This window comes from Eulemur rufifrons, chromosome 7 (assembly GCF_041146395.1).
Source record: "Eulemur rufifrons isolate Redbay chromosome 7, OSU_ERuf_1, whole genome shotgun sequence".
Taxonomy (NCBI): domain Eukaryota; kingdom Metazoa; phylum Chordata; class Mammalia; order Primates; family Lemuridae; genus Eulemur; species Eulemur rufifrons.
In genome coordinates, this window is record NC_090989.1 from 235,072,671 (window position 1) to 235,097,053 (window position 24,383).

At 34.9% G+C, this 24,383-nt stretch overlaps 1 protein-coding gene across 15 annotated transcripts in view; it reads right to left on the reverse strand.

Annotated features, from left to right (window-relative positions):
• The window catches only part of MPDZ (multiple PDZ domain crumbs cell polarity complex component), a 165,712-nt gene that overhangs the window by 128,301 nt on the left and 13,028 nt on the right, over window positions 1-24,383 (reverse strand). For all 15 annotated transcript variants that reach the window (XM_069476493.1, XM_069476491.1, XM_069476487.1 and 12 more), the window contains 2 exons: window positions 10,156-10,230; window positions 8,124-8,290 (listed from right to left, as the gene is read on the reverse strand). In XM_069476493.1, the coding sequence (XP_069332594.1) occupies window positions 8,124-8,290; window positions 10,156-10,171 (183 nt within the window). In that variant the 5' untranslated portion in view covers window positions 10,172-10,230. The remainder of the gene's footprint in view (window positions 1-8,123; window positions 8,291-10,155; window positions 10,231-24,383) is intronic.

Here is a 24,383-nt window from a genome sequence, read left to right on the forward strand (position 1 = left end):
TAGCTGTAATGATGAAACCAGTAACTATAACTAGAATAGTTCCTGGCATATCCTAAGAATTTAATACATATTAGTTGCTATGATGATGATAAGTGATGTAACTTTTCAATGTATTATAATAGTTACTGAGAGAAAATATAAGGTCTCCAAAGTTAGTCTCCTTTAGTTAGTTGGGTTAATTTGTTTATGTTAAAAATTACTTTTCTGGTAAGAAAAGATAAATAATTAATGCACAGCTTTGAATATTTAAGAATAGTCACATATTAATTTATTAAGCAATCATTTTTGAGCTTGAGTAAAGTATCTATAAGATACAAAGTATTCAAAGATGGATACGGCATGAATTTTATCCCACAAGTTGTAAATGGACTTCACACAAACCTGAAATATAATTAATTCTAAAGTTCTTTTTATGCTTGTTAAGAACAAATGGCAAGTAGAGCACAGCATATACACCACAGTCTAGGCATGTGTGTTTATACGTATTTACAGAATGTCTTTTCTTTATTTAAATCTCAACAATTCTGTGTTTTCTTATCCAAATTTCCAAGAGAAAAAAATTTAAGGAGTATAACTTGCCCCAAGATAATATTCTTATCAAAGTATGCTAGAATTTTCTTCATCAAAGTGGAGAATGTATCAAAATTAAGTAAATTAATCTATTTGAAATGCCAAGAATCAAATAGTAAGCAATTTAGAAACAGGAAATTTAGGCAAACAACATGTTAGAATTTTTGCAGTGTTTTTCCTTTCAATCCCTATTTCCAGAAGACAAATAAAAGTGATTCACTGTTCACAATCTGCTTAGGGGAAAATAAAAATAAAATAAATCCTTACAGACAAGTATAACACATGAAGATTGATGTTATTTTGCCACACTGCCTCTCCATTCCACTATTATCTTTACCCAGGTCATTTACTTTAAAGTGTAGCATAATTTTAAATAAAACCAGAATTAAAGTTGTGGTTTATGTTAAAAAGAATCTCTGATTAAAAATTTGGAGGGCAAATTTGTGGGACATGGCAAATTTTAACTTTAATTTTAATCTAGTTTTAGTTTAGATGTTTAGCTCAAATGTATTTCTATTCGGGAATGCTATTAACTGGTTTTTTGTTGCTGTTATTATTGTGGGTTTTTTTTTTAAGATCAGGGTTCTCCCTATGTTGCCCATTCTGGGCTCAACTGATCCTCCCACCTCAGCCTTCCAAGTAGCTGGGGCTACAGGTCCAAGCCACCCTGCCCAGCTTATTAACTATTTCTTCATCTTAGTTGTTTCCTTACCGAACTAAGGGTTCAGAAAGAGTATAAATTAAAAGAAAAAACGTACTGACTTCAGGGACAGACTGACCTGAATGTTCGTCAGTCTACCAATAAATAATTGCATGGTCCAGGTTAAACTTATCTCATAGAACTGAAGGACTAGCTAAGTGAGGCCAAGTCCATAGCACATAGAGCTTCTTAGAGGTAACTTGTAGTTATAGCTTCAAAGGTAAAAAATCTCTATTGTTCTTAAATTCTTGGGTTTAAAAAACTCCTCTAGGTTATACACAGTAAATTTTTTCACATTTTTCCCTTCTTCTCCAAAGACCATTTAACATTGTCATAAAAATACCATACAATTATCACCATTTGCTGTTTCAGACACACATGCATACCCAATAGCAAGATGGTGTTGCATTTTAATCCAGCACTGTATAAAAAGCTTGAACAGTGCCTTCTTGCCCACGGTAAAACAAAAATTTTAGTCCCTTCAATGGCTCTATATTTACAAACTTTTAGTTAAAGGAACAAACATTTAAAAGCTGTTATTGTACCAAAAATAAAGTATTTGAAATTCCTACAGTAAATAAACTTTATGGTAAATGTGAAAACATAAGAATCACTCCTTCTCTTTTAACTTCTCCTAGATAATATACATTAGAGTCTCAGGAAACGGATACTTTCTCGTTGGACAGTTACAATGCGCTATCATAAAAGTAAAACATTTCAGGGGTAAGAAAAATCTTTTTCATTTTCATAAACAATATCAACTGGGAAGAATTCCATTCCATTTTTAGATAATTCCTGTTAATGTAATCAAGGCATATTTCTTTCTGTCCTTCCTCCCCTCACCAACACCAAGTCATAATTTAACCTAGACATTCTTGGGAGACAGTAGTCATTTCCCTTTTACTGATAGCAAGCCTGCATATGAATCATCTTCTCTTCAGTCTCAAATCAGAAACCATAGGGAGAGGGTCATGTTTCTGTCATTTATATAAGTAATGAAGCTGGGGAAACAAGCGTTTCTGCTCTTTAAGATGTAAATCACACAAAATAGCATCTTTCTGATTATCAAATCCAAAATACAGCAACAAAATGTACAGTTACCAAAATTTCTCATCTTTCCATCAATCTAAAAATAATAAACGTAAAAAAATTTTCCAAGCTGCTGATGCTACTACTAAAAAGCTGCATACCTCAACAATCTGGCCATGAACTTGATTTAGCAGTCTTACAAATCTATATCTACATCTTAAAGACTCTTCAGATCTGCCCCAGGATAGTGTTCCACTTAACATCCCTTACTTGCCTCAGATATTTGAAACCAAGCCTCTGAAGTACATATTGATTACCTATATCTTTAGGTTTTCTAAAATTTGCTCCTGTTTTAAGATAGAGCATAAAATATATATATATATATATGTGTACATGTATACACACACACACGGTATACATTACCTCACGTAGCCTTCAGCAGATAAGACATTAAATTAGCATGTGATGCTATATATTTCGTATTAGGAAAATAAAAGAAGTATTCCTTTGAAAAATAATTTGTGTTATTTTACAATTATAATCAAAGATTGTACTCATAAAAATGTCATTAAAACCATTCTCTTATTTTATGTGTTTCTTACCACAATAAAAAGAATGTAGGGAAATAAAAAATAAAATAAAATGATTGCTAAAATATTATATTGAATAGAAAGGTTAGACTATAAAGTTGATACAATTTCCCAAAAAACTGAATGCAAAAGAATAAAGATGATAAAAAAATAAACAAACAAATGCCTTGCCTAATAGGTCCTTCACAATCTGGTTCTATAGTTTCCTCTCCGGCCAACACCCCTCATATAATCTATTGCTTTAATGATATAGGTCTGTACGTGGTTCTGTACCAGGATTTTCCAATCTCAGCAATGCAGACGTTATAAACACAGTAACTCTTCGTTGTGGGGGGCTATGCTGTGCATTTCAGGATGCTTAGCAGCATCCCTGAACTCTACCCATTACATGCCAGTAGCAGTTCCCCTACCCCCCAATTATGACAATCAAAACTGACTCCAGACATTACCAAGTGTCCCTGGGGGAAGGAGAGTATAAAATTACCCTCAGCTGAAAACTGCTCTGTGACCTTGTAAACATTGCTCCCTCTACCTGAAATAATTTCCCCCATCTCTGCAGAAAACTCCTACTCATTTTTCAAGACCCATCTTACACATTGTTGCCTCCTACATGAAATTTTCTTCTACTCAAAGTTAGTCATTCCTTCCTCTTTCACCATTCACCTTCTTCTATTTTGCCCTGGTGTTCTGTTTTCCCCTCTAGATAGTGAGAACCTCCACCTTATTATTAATTGTATTTTTATTGATTTTAGGTGTTCAACAAAGTTTATTCATAAATGCATACAAGCCTTTTATAGAAATGTCCATGAGATTAACCCTCCCATGACCAGTGGAAAACTGGTTCACTGAATAATGTCCCACACTGAATGATGCAGAATCATTCAGTTCTTTTTTTTTTTTTTTGCCTTTGTTCCTAGAAAACTGAAATTAAATGAATACTCAATTTTAGTAACCCAAGGTCCTTGTTATATCTAATTCTGTGATATTTCTATTTGGTCTTCATTTAGAGTTACCTATGAATTATCCATTATTTAATAAGTTTTACCAGGAGAAGTTGTTTCAACTTCTTTTTTAGAATGTAATCAGGTAAAGCACACAAACATTGAAATATACAACAAAAATTTTGTACCATGAAGATTTCATTTCAAGAATACAGACTTTTTTAAATTGATCTAATTACTCTCAATATTGAATAGTAATTTCCAATCCTAATTCTATGTTAACCCAGCATCTCTCCAGTTATTTCAAGAGATGTCATAAAATTTCCAAAGAAAAATCTGCCATAGTTTTGTGTGCCTATACCTTAAGCACTTAAATGATATGTGCAAAAACCAACACTTTTGGGGAGGAAGATGAATGAACTAGAAACCTGAAAATGTCAAACATGCAACAACAACAAAACAATAGAATGTCACACTCCAAAAATGCTGGAGATCATTAACAAGGAGAGTCCAGAATATTCTGTGCCTCAAGGCTTATTTGCCATATAAGCACCTTTTGTAACCTGAGTTATCCACATTATTTCATCCACCTTAAAGAACTGGTCTCTGTTGCCATAGCCGTAAAAATAATCTTAGCAATGTCAATTTTTAAGTTTGAGCCCTAAATTTCTATTGAAATTAAGAATTTTAATTCACTTTTTCCTGGAGATAATTCCGGGTAAAAAGATTAATTTAGTGCCTGTGGTCAATTCTTAAGGCAAGGCAATTAATCAGGAAAGTAGCATCCACCTATACTGGACTGGAGAAACTTCACAGAATAAATATGCAAATCCAATATCCGCAAGGCTGACAAGTTTCTATTATTAAACTGCTAACATGTTTATTTCCCCCACAATAGCTGGATTTTTGTCATGAATACGCATTAAGCCCTGTAGTTATTAGCTGTGATGACTAGGTGACAGTGAGGACACTACTTGAGAATTTGCATTTGACAGATCATTGACACACAGTCACAGTTCTTTTTTTTCTCTTCACTTAAACAGGAATCATGCAATAGGAAATGAACTGGAGCTATTAGAGATTATTCAGGTTTAATGGCACACATCCTTTTAGCTGGCGGTTAGAACAATACACAATGTGGCAGAGTTAAACAGAGGCATCAATTATACTCTCAGACCTGTTAATATTTTTGACAATATTTAAATAGCACATCCCTTCAGGGCATGGCTTTTTTGCCCTCTCAGTTACACACCTGTCAAGTGTTTAATTTGCCAAAGGGAAACAGTTTGATTTCTAAGGGCAGTCTTAATGCTAAAGAAGCAAATTGGAAAAATTAAACATTATTGAATAGAAGTAACGAGAAGGATCTGAGGGGAAAAAAATTGCAGGCTTAATTCAACATGGCATGTCAGCATCTGTCATTAATGCAACAATATGATCATGTTCTCCAATATGCTGCACATACCTTGGGCTTTTCAATTTTCACTCCTTTTGCTTCTCTAAAAGAAAGGAGAATGATGGAGGGGAAGAATCAGAGGATTAAATCTTCTAGTAAGAGTAAAAAAGATGAAGATAGTAACTTGCACCTGTCATGCATATAAAATTATACATCTGAAAACATATAAGGTATATGGTATAAGTTAATAAATATGAGCTAGCTATTGGTCAGATTTGTATAGCCACTGGTTTAAAAGCATGAAACAAACTTTTCATTCTTTAGGTGCATTAATTAATTATTAAATTATAAATATTAATAAGTTAGTTGGTAAACTACATAGAAAATTTATATATGGCGTGATAAAATCTAGAATATTTAGATTTAGATTTTAAAATAGAAAATAAAACAAGTTTTTAAATTTTTACTCTAGTCATTCAAGGAAAAAAAACTGGTAAACAAATGAAACAGAATTAGTAAAGTATGGGGATTAAAATGAAAAGTCAAGCCAGGCACTGAGGCTCATGTATGTAATCCCAGCAACTCCAGAGGCTGAGTCAGGATGGTTGCTTTTGGCCAGGAGTTCAAGACGAGCCTGGGCAACATAGCAAGACTCTGTTTCCCAAAAAATAAGAAAAAAAATTAGCTGGATGTGGTGGTACATGCCTCTAGTTCCAGCTACTCCAGAGACTGAGGCAGGAGGTTTGCTTGAGCCCAGGAGTTCAAGGCTGCAGTGAGCCATGGTGGGCCACTGCACTCCAGCCTGGGTGACAGAGTGAGACCTTGTCTCCAAAAAGAAATATAAAGAGGAATGAATAAATGAATGAATGAATTAATTAATTAATTAAATGAAGAGTCACAGAAACTGCAAGAAGTTATCAATGGTTTTAAACAAAATGAAACTCTTGGCATCTAGGGACCAAGGTTCTGATGTAAAATAGACTGCAAAGTCAAAAAAGGGAAAGGGCCATGCCTTGTGAGCCAAGAAAACTGAGTTCTAGCTCTGGCTCTACTCTCATAAAGAAGTCATTTAACCTCTCTAAGCCACTGTAATCTACAGGGTGTAAACTAGATGTTTTCCGTAGTCTCTTTCAGTGTTAGTTTTCCCCTCTATATGAAGAAGTGACCAAGGAGTCCAAAGGCCAAAAACATGTAAGACTTGCCCATAGAATTCACAGATCTCACAACTTAGTCTTGAAATATATTCGTGTCTATCATTAATAAAATAAGATCATACTTTACTTAGTTGCAGGCTCAACAGATTTATAAGTAGGTTTCATCTGAATCACATGGGAACCAAATAGTCTTAGAGCCCATATCCTGCTTCCATTTGGAAATGGTAAAACAAGGTCAACAAGCAGGCCCATTTGTCCCGTCTTTTCATCAGAAGCAGTAGGCTCAAAGATTATTCTCCTTGCATATGGCTGGCTAGAAGGGAAATTTCAACAGTTATCTCACTTGGCTAGTGGTGTTTCCCAATACACTTGCCTTTTTGTTTCAACTTTTCCTCCAACCCTAACCATATTTTCACATAATATAATAAAGGGAGGAGATAATCTGTTCAACCTCTTTCCACTTTGAAAAAGCAGATAATTGTCCACATCAAGATTATGCTTCTATTCGGGATATTGGTTTCTCTAAAAGCTTGCCAATCCATTCTGAAAATCAGTGTCAAAAACCAATCTTTTCAATAACTTGCAAAGGGGACAAACACAACTACATATAACAAAAAAACACCTTTTTAAATTCATGATCATGCCTTTTAAAATCATTAAATAAAAATTCACTACTAAAAATATTTTGGAAGATTCTTCTGGATTTACTTTTTTCACTACAAAATATCTAGATTAAGAAGTTACATGACATAAATTCCTACTATTATTTGTTGTTTTGCATTAGGCATATTTTTTAGGGATTTTTAATTTTTAATTAAAACTGTTCTTTCACTAAATTATGAAACTAGTCTTTAAATTTCATTTTTAACCCTTTAAGGCAAAATATTTGCTAGCAACTCATCTATAACCATTAAATTAATGCTAAAAACATTAGACTGAGAACTAACTTAGATTGAAGGCATAATTAGCTTGACTTCAAATCTTGTAAAGATAACAACCCTTTTAAAAATATTTTTTTAAAAACCTGAGAAATTATTATTAAATTTAGTAAGTTCAAAGAACATGTGACTTCAATTTTCATTCTGTCATTGTGATGTTTCAATTTTAACATAAATGCTAGGGCTTTTTAATGCTCATAATTTTTACAGAAAAAAACACTGTGTTACATTTAGAAGTTCTAATGTTTATCACCATCTGACGCTGTCATGGAAGCAATTGCTACTTACACTCTTTTAAGAAGTGAGAACTGCAATTCCTTTAACTGATGACAATGTAATTATTCCTTTTACTGTCAAAATAGAGGTGATTTCCCTTCCTCATACACATGATTACACATGCAAATCCAGGCTTATCTAAAATCTTATAAGTGTACTGAATGTCTGAATCTGAATAAGCAAGATCACATGAACAATGAGCCTCAGGGATGATGGAAACCAAGTCTACAGCCTTCTACCCTAAACATATTTTTATCATCCCCTTCTCCTGTAGGGATTCATTCTTCGGCATCCACACAGCTTTCAACACAATGTCATATCATCTACAATATACAGCAACAACCATTACAAAAATAACTAGAAGGAAAAAAGTCACAGTGAATCTGAATGTCTCATTTGGAGGTTTAAATGACTTCATTAACTATTCATTAACACACAGAAAAATCAGCCTTTCAGAAAAATGCAAGTCTTTCACAAGATCTATGTCATGCCATGCCATGAATGCCTGCTTGGATGAATAATGCCCTACCTGGTCTTTCAGCTGCTGTACAGAAGTCTGAAGGTTCAGAATCTGACTGAAGAGAGGGCTCTGCAGGACTGACTTCAGAAGGCTCAGTTTGTCTTCATTTGCTACATCCCCACGTTCACGCAGCTTGGTTTGCAAGCGCTCTGCTGCCTGTAAGGCCCGATTTTTGTCTATACGAAAGAGCAGCATTAGTCAATAACAAGATTCAAAGGACATATGTCCAACCTATGAGGACTCCATCTTGTAGAAATCCTAAAACTATTCCTTTCAAGTGTACAAGAATTGCCTCTTTTTAATTGAATAAAAAATTGTAAAAAAAAAAAAAGGTAAGTTTTTTAATATAGAGGTACAAAAAAATACAAAATAGAGTATGTTTTTAATACTTTAAATGTCTTTCCCAAAATTAAATAGCAAACAGCATACTTACATATGCTTCAAAGCAATCTAATTCAAATAATTATTGAGTACTTTACGAATCAGGCACAAAGTTGAAAAAATAAATATTTTAAATAAATATCTCCTAATGGTCCTTGCATCTTACATCCATACGTCCACCAGACAATGGGACTACCACAAATAATAGTTAAAAACATCTCCCTGAAACACATACATATAAATACACATGTATTTATACTTTCTAAGTAAAGCCAATTTTTTTTTTAATGGAGATTGTTCAGATATATGTCCTAGTAGATTCATGGTGGTAACAAATGTATCTATGAAAATATATTTGTCACATCACAGTAATTAAAAAAAACTAGGGGAGTAAAAGGGGGTGGGGCAAGCTGAAATTACACAAAAAGGGGTAATTAAAACACGAATTGATGTTGATCATGAGATCATATACACACATATTGAAACGAACAATATTTACTCATATATGCAAAATTTTAAAAACAAATAATGATAAAAATACACATGAGAATTTTATTCTGGGTCATATTTCCCATGTTATCTCAGAATACAAACCTAATATTGATTCCCATGTCAATTATTGGAAGGTATGCAACTCAGTTATAGAGATAACAGAATAAAGACTAGAAAATAAGGGTTTAAATCATTCTGTCTCCCTTTTCCTTTCCACTTTCTTGTAAGGAACATTCCTATGTGGACTAGTAGTCTTTACAGTATGCGTCTTGAGTACAACATGGAGGACGAATGAAAAGGACATCTGTGAATTTTCATTACCAGCACAGTGCCAGGAAAAAAAGGTCACAGTAATAATCTCCATGATCACAAAACAGCGCCTTCTCCCTTCACTGCCACTGACTCTCACCCCACACCTCATAACCCTAAGCTGTCAAATTTTCAGCCATAATCATCAAGGTGCCTGAGTGAAATCCAGACACTTCCCATTAGTCCTATCCAAAGAGTTACCAGGAATAGGTAGGGGACTAGACTGTTAGATGATTGCAGGTAGGGAAGATACCTGATACACCTGTAAACCAGTTCTGCAAACTGGTTTCTCTAAAATTAAAGAGTAGTGGGGGAAAAGGATGAACACGAGTCCAGAAAATTTGGATATTTCAATCTAAATTATCTCAGGTAGACATTAAACTGCCTTTCATGAAGTTTGTCAGCCTAAGTGTTATTGTTCTTTTTATCAAGTAAGAGCAAGAGCTCAGTAGTTCTTGATCTGCCACAAATAAAAGTAATAATCTACTTTCAGTATTAAAAATACTGTTAAAATTTCAGGTGTTATCCAGAAATAAACATTAACGAGAATTGAGTTCATACATCAGAATTGGGCTTATATTAAGCTTTATTAAAATCTATAATTAGAAGAATATCTCATATGTTTTAACTTTTGCTTACAAATGATGTGTTTTTTAATACTTCAGATGCAACTGTCCCAATACAGAAACATATAACCCTAGTACAATTCCAGTGGTAAAGACTTTTTAAATCTAAGTTACTATAGACAGAATATTGCCATGTAGAACATATTATATTATAAAATAATATAATATATCAAAAATCCCAATGGAAGGAGTTTCAATTCTTATAAAAGTAGGCAGAAAGGAGTAAGTCTTACCAATGGTTTCCAACATTTTTTCAAAGTTCAGTGTTCTTCCCTACAATGATTAAAAATAGCAATTGAAGAGGAACTCTGAGGAGAAAAGAAATAAAATGAAATGGTTATGTTTTGTCAGAACTTTGTAATTATATTTTAAAACTAAATACTCTAAAAAACACTTGATACTACTATAATTCTTTTGACCATTAAACTCTTGCTGATTTAACTTAAGATAGTTCTCTTCATAGGCAAAAAAGTAAACATTTTAAAACTTATTCAAAATTATCTTATATATAATTTGCCCATAATACTTGCATAGTAAGATAAAAGGCATAAATTCTGTTTTGTTTTGTTTTTTTAGTTGAAAATCTTTATTAGGATTTGTAGTCAACACTGTTCCACTCAAGGTACCCTAATACTGGCTTCCTCATTATTCCATTTTGTTCTGCTTAGACACTTGAGAATGTCCCCAATAAGACAGTAGAAGTTTCCAATATATTTCCTTAAGAGCTTCTCAATACAGAATGCTGTAATCTTGGATTCACTTACAGATCCTTTACCACAGAATAAGGAGCTTACTTGACTCTGCATAAGAAATTCTGTGGGCAAAAATGTAAAATGTAGATGTGATCCTGCCCGCAAAGGCTCTCAGTCTTAACTGGGGAGACAAACATACATACCAATCAGACATCAACTGTGACACAAAAGCAGTATGTGAACTTCTGGAAGAGAATACTTTAAATCATGGATGAAAAATTGAATCAAAGAAAACACAGTATTAGGATTTTCAAAGGTTTTCAAAATACCCTTCTGATTGTAATGTTCTCTTTCCTGTTCAAAAGAATCTTCTCAACTCCTTCAATCCACAAAGATCTCATCTTTCTACAACAATCTTAACTAGACTCTTTGAAGTATTCGATACAGATCTGCACTGCCAACATCCACATCACTAACCCATCTTCAAACTTTTTACCCAACAATTCTGCACAATTATCACCCTAGTTCCATCTATCCTTTTTGCCTCACAGAAAACCCTAAGTCATCAAGAAGTCAGTCAGTCATTCCTTCAATGAAGAAAAGGAATCTTCCACCACATTCTTCATTCTTCATCTGGAAGGTGAAACAGGGTATTGCTCTGAGAAAGAACAAGTTGCCCCGTTACCTCTTTAACACAAAATACGTTTGGCAAAAAAGGAAGCATGTGATGTAGACGAGCAGATGCACAGAACATCAATCCCTGCAATTAGCTCTGTGTAATAACAGAGAACAGTACTTATTGACTTTCCTTATCCCAATTTAGAATACACTATTTAAAACATCAACTCCATTTTAAATGTCGAATTGCTCAACTACTGGCACTTGTTTTAAAAAGTCCCCTGGTGTCAAGAAAAGAGGGCACTGGCTCTGACCTGGAATTGAAACTTAAATAGCAGTGTGGCCTTTAACAAGGAGCCTATCATCTCAGCCTCAGTTTCCTAGAAAATAAACTTAGTCATTGGGTATATTGTGCTAAGTGAGATAAATAAAGTATCCCAATTTCCAGCTCACAGCATAACTCATAACTATGAAATGTGTGTTCAGGATTAATGTTAAGTCCATATAGATAAGCGTTCCAATGCCGGACGCTGCCTGTTTTCATGAAGCCTAATACAGGGACATCTTAAAAATAAATTGATAACATTTTTTATTCTTATTTATAAGGAGAATATAATACTCTTTCATAAAACAGCCTACTATTAGGTATCTACCATCAAAAAAAATGAATATCTGACAATAAAAAAATAAAAGTAAACCTACATCAATATAAGGAAGCCCAGGTCTACAAAGGTGTATTTAACTAAATAGCCTAGGAGGAATCATGATAACAATGAAAAAACATGGATTTGAGGGTCTGATGACCTGCATTTAAATTTCAACTTGACCACTTACTAGCAATATGCCCTTGTTAAGTCACTTATCTTTTCTGAATCTGGATCTCTGTTTACAAATGAATGAAAGGATAAAATTATGCACATGAGTGCTTGGTATGCACAAAAAATTTTAGCTCTATCCTCTTTCCCCTAGGAAACACTGATTCACAAAGATAGGCAGTACTCATGATGAGGGGGATAACCTACGGACTTAGAAGCTCATTGATTTATGGGGAGTCTGCAGAGAAAGTACAGAGTAGGCAGTTCCCAGCTGAGAAAAACATTGTTGTACAAAAGTTCAACTACAAGTCAGTTATTCTGATATAGAATTACTTTTTCTTCCACCAAGAAACTCTTATAAAGGTTACATAAAAAAAAAAAAAAAAAGCCAATTCAGCTGCAAGTCACTGATGGTAGCTCCCAAATGAGAGCTCTACTCCCCTGTACTTCAGTGATAAAAAAAAAAAATTAGTTTCACATTTTCTTTTCTCTACTCTCATGTTCCTAAAATAAATGCACAGTTTTGAGGTTGTCAGGGTATTTTACCATTAATAACCCTAACAAAGAGACAAGAATTACCAAAAAAAAAAAAGTTCCTTTTTATGACTTATAGTCCTATATCAGGGATTCAGTTCTAACTATAAACAAACTCATTTGTAATCACAGAATTTCTGAGATGGAGAGATTAAGTCCACTCTCTCCAACTGCAGCCATGAATTCTCCTTGTCACCCTTCTGCCACCCTACCATCACCCTTCCCTTTTTGCCCATCTGCACACTATTTAGAAATCTAAGGACACCTGGGTGACAACAGTGGGTCAGAGCCAATGTGTACAAAAAACAAGATCCCACCTGTCAGAAGAATGCCAGGTTCTGAGGGTTTTTTCTGGGCAATTCATCCTGCCAATGACGATGACAAATCAGAGGTGCAATAGGAGAAGAATGGAGCTGTGGATATGGTAACAAGGAGACACTAATGCTGGGGCGGTAACAGCAATAATGACAGCAAACACACAGCGTCTACCACAGGGGCAGCACTACTGGAAACATCTATCCAAGCAAGTCCTTTAACCCTCACACAATCTACTCACTTTACAATTGAGGAAACAGAGGCACAGAAAAGATAAGTAACTTTTCTAAGGTCAGACCACCAGTAAGTGATGGAGCCAGGATTTGAACACAGGCAGTCTAGCTCCAGAGTCCACAATTTAATTTCTACAACATGCTGCCTCTCCATAGGAAGAAGATTTTCCTTATGATTCTCTTACCTGTTCCAATGTTCAAAATTGCCACAAAGACTGTGCCCTACATAAGGTGAAACTAAAGGAAGAAATAGGGACCCAAAGTGAACAAAGTCTGATATGGAATAGACTGTTATAGACATTCAAATTAGCTAACTGTCCACAGAAGGTATGAGCAAGTTAGAATTACGTATTTTAGAAATCACTGGTAGGTCTATGAAGAAAGATTGGTAATACTCACCATTTATGCAATGTTCATATATGTTTAAACAATCACTCTTAAAATTCAAGATTTTAAGAAAAATCCTTAATAAAAAGTAAGCCTCTCTATATTAATGTTCAAAGTACATTCAAAAACATGGCTGTTACATTTCACGGTACTAAATCCCTCAACACAATGAGAGTCAAAAATACAAAGTATATTATTATAATTGTTCTACTGCATTATTAATTATTGTTGTTAATCTCTTACTGTGTCTAATTTATAACTTAAGCTTTATCACAGGTATGTTTGTTTAAGAACAAACAGTACAGGCATACCTCAGGGATATTTTGGGTTCAGTTCTAGACTAACACAAAAAAGCAAATACCACAATAAAGAGTCACACAAATCATATAAAAGATATATTTATACTATACTGTAGTGTATTAAGGGTGCAATAGCACTATATCTAAAAAAACAACATATATACCTTAATTAAAAATTACTTCATTCCTAAAAAATGCAAACAATCACCTGAACCTTCAGCAAGTCTTAATATTTCTACTGGTTGGTGGAGGGTCTTGCCCCCATGTTGCTGACTGGTGACTGATCAGGGTGGTAGTAGATGGATGCTGGGGTGGCTGTGGCAATTTCTTAAAATAAAATAACAATAAAGTTTGCTGTATGAACTGACTCATCTTTTTGTGAAAGATTTCTCTGTAGCATGCAATGCTGTTCGATAGCATTTTACCTACAGTAGAACTTCTTTCAAAATTGGAAAATTCTGTTAATGTTGTTATTTTGACCCCCTCGCATGAATCAAGAATGTGCTTATGGTATGTAGAGTGCTGAATCCTTTCCAAAAGGCTTTTCGTTGATTTTTCCCAGATCCATCAGAGGAATCACTATCTATGTCACCTATACCATTATAAAATGTATATAATATTTCTTAAATAAAACTTGAATGTCAAAATTATGACTTGATTCATGGGCTGCAGATTGGATATTGTGTTAGCAGGCATGAAAACAACATTAATCTCCTTGTACATATAGGTACATTGTCATTGAGCAATAATATATTTTGAATGGAATTTTTTCTGATGAGTAGGTTTTAACAATGGGATTAAAATATTCAGTAAACCATGTCGTAAATGTATGTGCTGTCATCTAGGCTTTGTTGTCCCATTTATAGAGCACAGAAAGAGGAGATTTAGCGTAATTCTTAAAAGCCTTAGGATTTTTAGAATGGTAAATAAGCATTGGCTTCAACTTCAAGTCACCAGCTGCATTAGCCCCTAACAAGAGAGGCAGCCTTTCCTTTGAAGCTTTGAATCCAGGCATTGACTTTTCCTCTCTAGCTATAAAAATCCTAGATGGTATTTTCTAATATATGGCTGTTTAGTTTACATCGAAAATCTCTTAGGCTGTTTAGTCTACATCGAAAATCTCTTATTTAGTGTAGCCTCCGTCTTCAATCATCTCAGCTAGAGTTTCTGGATAACTTGTTGCAGCCTCTATATCAACACTTGCTGCTCCACCTTATACTTTTAGGTCATAAAGTCGGCTTCCTTAAACTTCATGAACCAACCTCTGCCAGCTTCAAACTCTTCTGCAGCTTCCTCGCCTCTCTTAGCCTTCACAGAATTGAAGAGATTTAGGGCCTTGCTCTGGATTAGGCTTTGACTTATGGGAATGTTGTGCCTGGTTGGATCTTCTATGCAGACCACTACAACTTTCTTCCTATCAGCAGCAATAAGGCTACTTTGCTTTCTTATTATTCATGTGTTCACTGGAGTAGTACTTTTAATTTCCTTTAAGAACTTTTCCTTTGCATTCACAACTTAGCTACCTGGCACAGGAGGCTTAGCGTTTAGCCAATCTCAGCTTTAGACATGCCTTCCTCACTAAGCTTAATCATTTCTAACTTTTGATTGAAAGTGAGGGAAGTGTGACTCTTACTTTCACTTGAACACTTAGAGGCCATTGTAGGGTTATTAATTGGCCTAATTTCAATACTGTCATGTCTCAACAAATAGGGAGGCCTGTGGAGAGGAAGAGAGGAAGGGAGAACAGTCAGAACACACACATGTATCAATTAAGTTTGCCATATGGGTACGGTTTGTGCTGCCTCAAAACAATTAGAATCGTAACACCAAAGATCACTCATTGCAGATCACCATAATAGTTATAATAATAATGAAAAATTTGAAATTGTTAGAATTACCAAAAAGTGACACAGAGACACAATGTGAACACATGCTTTTGGAAAAATGGCAACAACAGACTTGCTTGATGCAGGGTTGCCACAAACCTTCAATTTATAAAACTGCAGTATCTGTGAGGCACAATAAAGGGAAGTGCAATAAAACAAAGTATGCCTATATGTATAGGATTGGGTTAGTATCATGGGTTCAGGCACCTACTGGTGGTTTTGGAATGTATCCCACATGTTCTGGGGGTGGAGGGAACAAATATATTCAAACTGTGTAGAAAATATTAGTTCCCCTTGAGCTGCTATTCATGTATTCTGCTTGTAGCCATGTCACGATTTGGTTATAACTGAACCTAAAATCTTTTCCAGTAGGCTTGGCACTCAGAACTATAAGACTTATCATTAATGGCTAATGAATTCAATATTTGTTAGGCACCATAGCACTGGGCAAGCACAGTTTATACACATAACATCATGTAAGTGAGGACTCTGACTATCTTGCTCCCCAGCGTATCTTCCAGTGCCTGGTACATTCTTCTATTTTCCAGATAACACATCAGAGAAAAAGAGGTTGAGGTCTTACTCAAGGTCACCAGTTAGTGAGTGGAGAACTTGGATTTGAACCCTACTGTGCCTGAGTTGAAAGCCTAAACTCCATCACACTACACTGCATTTTCCATATTGTCTCATAAAAATCACAAGGTGGAAATATATTGTCAAATTTTATTTTAAAAAAGGAGGAGGAAGAGAAGAACAATGTATTATGTTGCTACTATTTATATAAAGTCACCCTACAATTTTATAAAAGCACAGATTTTCTGCAAGTTTTTCAAAGACACTAGTAACAGGATATGGCAGGGCCAAAGAAAATGAGAGATACTTACTTTGCACTACATTTCTTTTGTGTTTTTTTAATTTTATATCTAAATATAGGCTTACCATATTTATCAAATAAAAATACAGGATGCCTTGTTAAATTTGAATTTCAGATAAATGAACAATTGTTTAGTGTATGTCCCATGTAATACTTGGGATACATTTATACTAAAAACTAATCTGTAATTTAACTGCAATTCAAATGTAACTGGGCATCTGTTATTTTATCTGGCAACCCTACTATGTATGTATTAGCCTAGAAAAAAATTAAATTTACAAAATCATTTTTAATTTAAGGCCTTCAGGCTTCCGGTAAAACTTCAATATAATGACAGAGTTGCCAAATCCTTAATAAAGCTCTAAAGATTTTACCTGTGACCATAAGATTTCCCACGAACTGTTTGATAACACTAGTGTCAGCAGAGAATAAAAATCAAACAGAATATTTGGTGTTATTTAGAAACAGGAGCTGATTAATTGACTAATCACTTTACTTTTCAACAAGTTGTACTAGTAACGTGTAGGCACAGCTTTTATGTAGTAGAGAATCAGTGTTAGAAACATAAAATGAATCATTCTGTCTGGTGCAGATTATACGGCAACCAACAAGTGAAAATATGTTTTATGCTAAAAATAACTCTATGAAGAGAAACTGCCCTAAATGCATACAATTTTCTAGTTATCTTAAACAATTCTGACTGAAAAAGGAATACAACATTAAAAGAGCCTGCTGCAATGGCTTGCAGCTTGTCAAAGTTGCTCAGCATCTGTTATTGCATTTAAATTTAGCATTTGCTTCATTCATAGCTGCCTTAGCACTACCTGAAGTTAGCAGACAAAGGCGCGGTTAGAGTCAGTTGTAGGTAGATTGTCGTGAATTCAATTGTCCATGACAGCAATGCTTTCAGTCATAATTCCTACTTTGGGGAAACATTATTGAACTATTGCTCCAAAAGCAGAGAAACGTCACAGCACCCAGCAACATCATGCAGTCATCCAACAGAAAACACTCAGCCTTTTCTTAGCATCTGTTCTCCCGAACTTCTCCCCTACTTTCAAAGGCTTCGATCAAAAATGCATTCATAAACACAATTTTTATTTTCAAGTCGACATGTATAAATCTTCCCAAATTTCTTCAATAATAAAATGTATTAATTCTATTTTTCTCCCAAAGTCAAAGAAAATCAAGTATCAAGGAACCTTAACTTTACAACCTACTTCAAAGGTTGACTGATATTCTTGTCCTTCCTTTATAAAACCGTAAGATAAATTACCTGTCTAAAGTGAAAGTGCAGAGGAGGCCAAGGGGTTTGAAAAGAACTCAAATTCTGTAATTTACCGATTCAGCAAACATACACAGGGCGCCTACATGACTGGCACGTGGTAGGGTGGCAGAATTGGAGGGAAATGAGGACACTGTCTGGGAGCTCACATGCAAGGGAATGAAAGAAAAAGAAGCAAACAGACAATTAAAATATAGGAACATAAAAGAGGGATGCCAAACCCAAACTGAGGAGTCAGAGAAAGCTTCCTGGGGTCACAGACCCCTGAACAGAGTCCTAAATAACAGGAATTAGTCAAAGCAGAAGGGGTAATGAAAGAGCTCCCCACATAAAGGCAGAACCACATAGTACCTTCTGAGTAGTGCAAGTAGTTCCTTATACAGTACCTGGATTGAGGCTGAGGGAGAAGCAAAGACAGAGGTGATAAGGCTAGGGATGTGAGTAAAGGCCAAATTACTGAGGGCCCTGCATACCATTCTTAAAGAGTTTAGATTTAATTTGCAATTTATTTTGGCAAAGTGAGCGGCATGGTCAGATTGTGTTTTAGAAAGATCACTCTGATGATGGTGTGGAAAACATACAAAAATCAAGAGAAACTGGGAATAAGGAGGCCAGGTAAGAGGCATTTTCAAAAATAAAGATGAAAGTGAAAATAAATGAAAATGGAAGACAGATTCAGGAATTAATTAAGAGCTGTAAGTAACATGAGCTAGTAGTGTGGAGGTAAGGAAGATGAGTCTAGGATGGATCCCGTCTTTCCTGCTTGAGTTATTGATTGGATGATAAAACTAAAAGGAATGGTCAGGGTGTATCTAGAAAATCTTTCTGATCAAGAGTTTGAATGGCTGAGTAATAGGACCTTATGATATAGGACCTTACGTTGCTCTGGACTGAAATGTGTTGCCCAAAAATTCCTATGTTGAAGCCCTAACCCCTAATGTGAATGATTTTGGAGTCTTTTAGGAGACTATTCAGGTTAAATGGGATAATAAGGGTGGGGTCCTAATTCAACAGAATTAATCTAATAGAAAACCAATAGAGAGAAAAATATCTCTCTCTCTCTCTCTCTTTCATATATATAGAATAAGCACTGCAGAAAGGCCACGTGAGAGCATAGGGAGAAGGCAGCCGTCTGTAAACCAGGAAGAAAGCCCTCACCAGAAGCCAAACCCTGTCACTGTCAGACCTTGATCTTAGACTTCTCAAACTCCAAAACCGTGAGAGAATACATTTCTGTTGTTTTAGCCACCTAGTCTAAGTAATGTGTTATGGTAGCCCAAGATAATACAGATTTCAACCTTCCCATAGCGCCCCTCCTTCAAGGAATATGCTATTGTGCACTATGCTTTACCCCTCTCCTCCAACCATAACCAAAGGAACCAGGATTGGGCTCCTTACCCAAGGGAAGTCAATCTCAGTGCTGACCTGAAAAGTAGAAATGAATTAGAGTCTCTCTTGGGAAGATAAGATATATTGAGAGAATAAGCCAATTACCGGTTGAGCAAGAGTTGAGAAGATAGAAGGCTGAGTAAGGGATGAAAAAGCTAAAATGGGTTACATGCAAGCCAGAGTTATGAGAGAGCAAAAACACATCAGTTGCTAGACATAGAATACAGCTGACATTAAGAGAGGCAGGCATTCCTTGGGAGATCCAATACAGCCAATGAAAGGGAAACAGTGTAATTGGTCCCTACATCCCTACTATCACAATCACTGATACCCATTTTGCCAGAGGCACTTTGTACGAGGCTCTATTTGCTCCATTCAAACACACCTAACTATTTCAGCTTGCTTTAATATAGCACCTTATCATCACATCCTAAACAATCCAACCCCTCAAGTATCCCCACTTACAAAATGCCATTCCTCCTTCACTTCATTTGAACACTACTTCCAAAAAGATTTGAGGGAGCTTAGAAGCAAAGAAAAGTTTAATAGGACCAGGAAGATAATTAAGAATATGACAGAATAAATAGTTACATTAGAAAAACAAGGCATAGAGAAGCTCCTACTATGGTGGGTGAATAAAATACTGTGAAGTATTCTGTCTTGCTCACCTGAGAGGAGTCACCAGGTTGCAACCAAACAAAACATAGATCCACTGTTGAAAAAAGAGGTGTGGGATCCAAATAACAAGTAGTTTTCATTATATAAATGAAACAACAGTAACTGTGAACAATATTTACAATTAATAAAAATATTTCTGGCTAGAAAATTCCATTCATAGGAGGATTAAAGTGCTTTTACTTGAAACTCCACTAAAAAAATAAACCAAATATGCATGTTAAAATTTAAGATACCACTAATAAAATCAATTAGAGTATATATAATTTATATATCAAGAGGAAGAAAGATTAACACAAAATACTCAAGCAATCTAAAGGAGATTGGGAGTGGAGAAAAAAAGAAAAAAGAAAAAAGCATAGTAAAAAACACAAAACAAGGAAGTGAAATAAATCCAGATATCCATATTCACAATAAATATGAATCAGTTAGACTCATTTATTAAAGAACAGACTCAATCTAGATCTCAAAATGAAATTGAGTTATAGAATAAGTATAGTTTATTTATCTATATTTTTAAAATAATATAAAATAATATGTGCTACATACAAATAAGTATATATGTACTTTCATTATATTCAACAATGAATTGAAAGGACACATTCTAAAAGCACTGCAGTAATTTCTAGGGGTATACAGATGGAAGTGGTAACCTCAGATAAGGGACAGGTCAAAGGGGAGATTTAGGTTTTTTTCCCCAATAAACTACATTTTTATAGTGTTTAAAATTACATATGTAAAAAGCAACTGGGGTGAAATATTTATAGACAAAATGGGGCAATGTCTGAAATTTGCTTCAAAGAAATTAGAGAGGACAGGGAAATGGCTCACAGTTCAGAAATAAAACTGGCCATGAAACTAATGGTTATTAAGACTGAATGATGAATATATGCAGATTCACTGTCTTTAGGTATATTTGGAATTTTTCATAATAATTAAAAAAAAATGACAGTTAATATGTGAAAATGTTAACAATATCTAGTTTTGGAGGCTGGGACTGGAGATGATTAGTTCATCCTTTATAATTCATAATTTTTCAAATCTTCCCTACCATCCTTCCTTGGCAAAAAAAATTCACCTTAAACTACTAATTTATCTGGTAAAAGCTTTTTTACCATTGGTAAAGGTTCCCAGAGAAATAATTTCTTCAGGCCAGATTACTTAAATCCAGCAAAACTAAGCGAAATATTATGAAAAGATTTCCTCAAAATTTAATATCTCATAAGGAGTCATCTTCAGTTTTACCATTAAAAACAAAGCTTTATTCTCATTTTCTGATGGCTACTCTGCTTCTACTTTCAGCAAGTTGTTAGAGATAAGAGCCTTAGAAGCAGAGGCTTACGGCCCTGGATTGGCCCACTCCACATCACAGAGCAATAGGAAAGGAAGTGATGAACAACTCTTGCTGTTCTACTTTTGAAGATACATGCAGTGCAAACCAAAACTCCACGTTTGGGAATGATGGATGAACCTAACAGAGTACAAAAATATAAATCTGCTTCAATTATAAAAAAATGTATTTATCTTTCATGAGTATGCAAATTGACATTTCAACATAATGAACAGTCACATAATATATGTAAGCTAATACTAAAATATGGAGAAGTGACATGTTAATCCACAATTATATAAATATACATAATTGAAAATCATCACTTTGACCAAGAATCCACATACTAAAGTTTTGGTATCATATCATTCCTTTTCCTTAGGAGTTTCCTAAAGCGAGGTGGGGCAGTTCTACTGAAAATGAAAATACATATAATATAGAAATTAAAATATTTTATTACTTGTATTTATATAACAAATGTATTTATACTAACAAATACGTTCATTAAATTTACTTTGGTTTTGAAAGTTACTTTTATTTTTAAGGCTGCTGGCCTTAGGTGGAAATGCTTTGTCCTTGCAAAAAGTATGTATCATCTTTCCTTAACTGTAGATTCTCTAAAACATGTATATACTAGTTTTATATTTTACCAGATTCATACTCACTTCCAGAATTACACATTTAAATCATATTTTGTGATGCTTTTGAGTTAAGTATCCTTATTTACTGCTTATACTCAATAATGAAGTCAATTCAATTATAGAGTTGAAAGGAGTCTCAAAAAACACGTAGGTGACAAACTAAAGCTCACTAAGGTTTGATTACATAATAAATCAGTGGTGTATCTGAGATTAGAACTTGAGACCACTATTACTTAGCTATTTGAAAGGCTGAACTTTCGTTCTTAAAAAATATATTAGACAAATCAGTTTTTAGTCCATTGTATTATAAATATTTCTTTCTTTCCCCCTCAACCCTCATCCATAATTTAAAAAAAAAAAAAGTCCAAAATACACATTAGAGAACTATGGATTCCAATACTTTCTCTCTGGACATCCATGTTCACACACTTTCCTTCCTTAATGTTCTCTTAGCATATCCCTATAGAACAGGGACCTTCCCCCAAATTAACACACACCAAACATGGTGACTCGGGGAAAAGATTTAAGTGCTATGAGAATTAAGATTTAGCCTCTTCTGTTCTCTCATCCCCTAATTAAACTCAAGGAATTTAGGTTGTTGGGCAGTTTGCCTCTGTTTGTTGCCCACATTTTCAGTGGTAAGAGCCAAGATGCAACATGCCAGGCATATTTCTTGGACAGAACCAGGCAGGGCGATTCCTTCAAAGGCTGCCCTTCCAGGTGAATGACAATGTGTCGATGCTGGACTCCAGAGAAAGCTAGCTGCCCGTAAAGCTCTTGTTTCAGCCATGTTATTTTCTTGGGGGAAACTTAAAACATGTAGAAGCGTTAACTTTTGCCATAGAATTCTCCGGTGAAATTCCTACGCTGGCAATGAATTCTCCAGAGAAATTAAAATTACTTCAGTCTCCTACCTCCTGCCCTTTTGCCTGCCTGGAAGGAGGCAATCCTCCAATGAGCCCAGGTAGACTGTGTCCTTGGTGCTTATAAAAAACATGGGTACTTACCCATGGGACCCAGAAACACAGCTGGCAGATGGTCTCTGCTAGGACTTATCAACTGCAGGGGGGAGGTGACAGTACAGAAGATGACTGTTATTTCTCAGCTGCCCTCTCAGACAGGATCTTCATTGAGTTTGTGAGATCTCAATGACGCTACTGGAGCAAAACAATACATGGCTTGTCAGTTGTGACTGAGTGACTCCTGGGGGTAAAGCACACAGGATAGTGAATAGAGACGATATTTCTAATACAAACAAAAGTGTGGAAATGGGAGGTAGAAGGGGAACCAGAGTATTACAGCCATCCTGCTTCAACTTCTCTCTCCATCTAACCTCAAGTTTACACTATTCTCCCAAGGTCATTTTCTAGGGCTTTCCCCCTAACTCTTAAAATAACTCTACTTCCACCATTGGCCCTATTATTGTTCCAAATTGCTTCTCCTGTTCTGGAATCTTTTCTATAAAAATTATGAAGAGTGTCGTCTATCATATCGCCTACATAGATATCACTGAGCAATAAGTACTACACATAATTAGATATTTTTATCCTTCCCCATCAATCAGTGCCTCCTAAATTCAGTTTGTGGCTTTCATAATTTCCCTTTGATGAATGTGGATAAGAAAAAAGATAAAGTTTACAAACTTTACTCAAGAAAGGGAAGGCTCCAATTTCTGATCTGAAGTCCTCTGGGAAGAAAAGAGAATATTGGAGTAATATTTAATGTGGCAGTTTTTCTTTCCTATACTATGCTTGTGGTGACTAGTGGTTTATTTCCAACTCCGCATAGAGAATTACCATTACCGTGCATGTACTGAGAAGGACTGTGAGCAAACACTCTTGCTCTGAGCCCACTCTTTACAATACTTTTTCATGGAGCAATTCAGAATCCTTAATTTGGCTGGCAGAAGAAATCAACATTGTTTTCAAGTATCAATTTTTATTAAAAGATGTAAAAAAATTTTGTGAGCTTTTACTGTTTCCAAACACATAATTTGTTAATACTACATTTTATTGTACAAATGTAGAAGTAGAGGGTCAAAGAGATTACTAACCTTCTCAAGGTCACCTAATCCAGACCTTTTATTAAGCAATCAGATTTCTATAGCCACTATTACATGGGGTATTGAAAAGTCTCCATAATAACATCTACAATTATCTGAACACTGTCAGCCAAAAGTAATCTCATTCAGCTACAAGAGGATTGGGGGGCAGAAAGGGAGAAGAAGGAAGAAGGAACAAAGAATGAAGAAAGTTTAAAAGGCTCACTCAATCAGATTGGATGTTCACCCTGACCAGATTGGCTAAGTTACAAACCAATTAAACATTGCCATTTTGCTGATTAAAAAAAGCAACCTTATTCCTCAAGCACAAATCCATCACCAAATACTTCCTTCAAGAGGCAAAACTTCCAAATATCTATTCATCATTGGAATGTTTACAATGTTGGCTTGGTTGCAATACACAAATTAAAGCAACAATCTGTTATT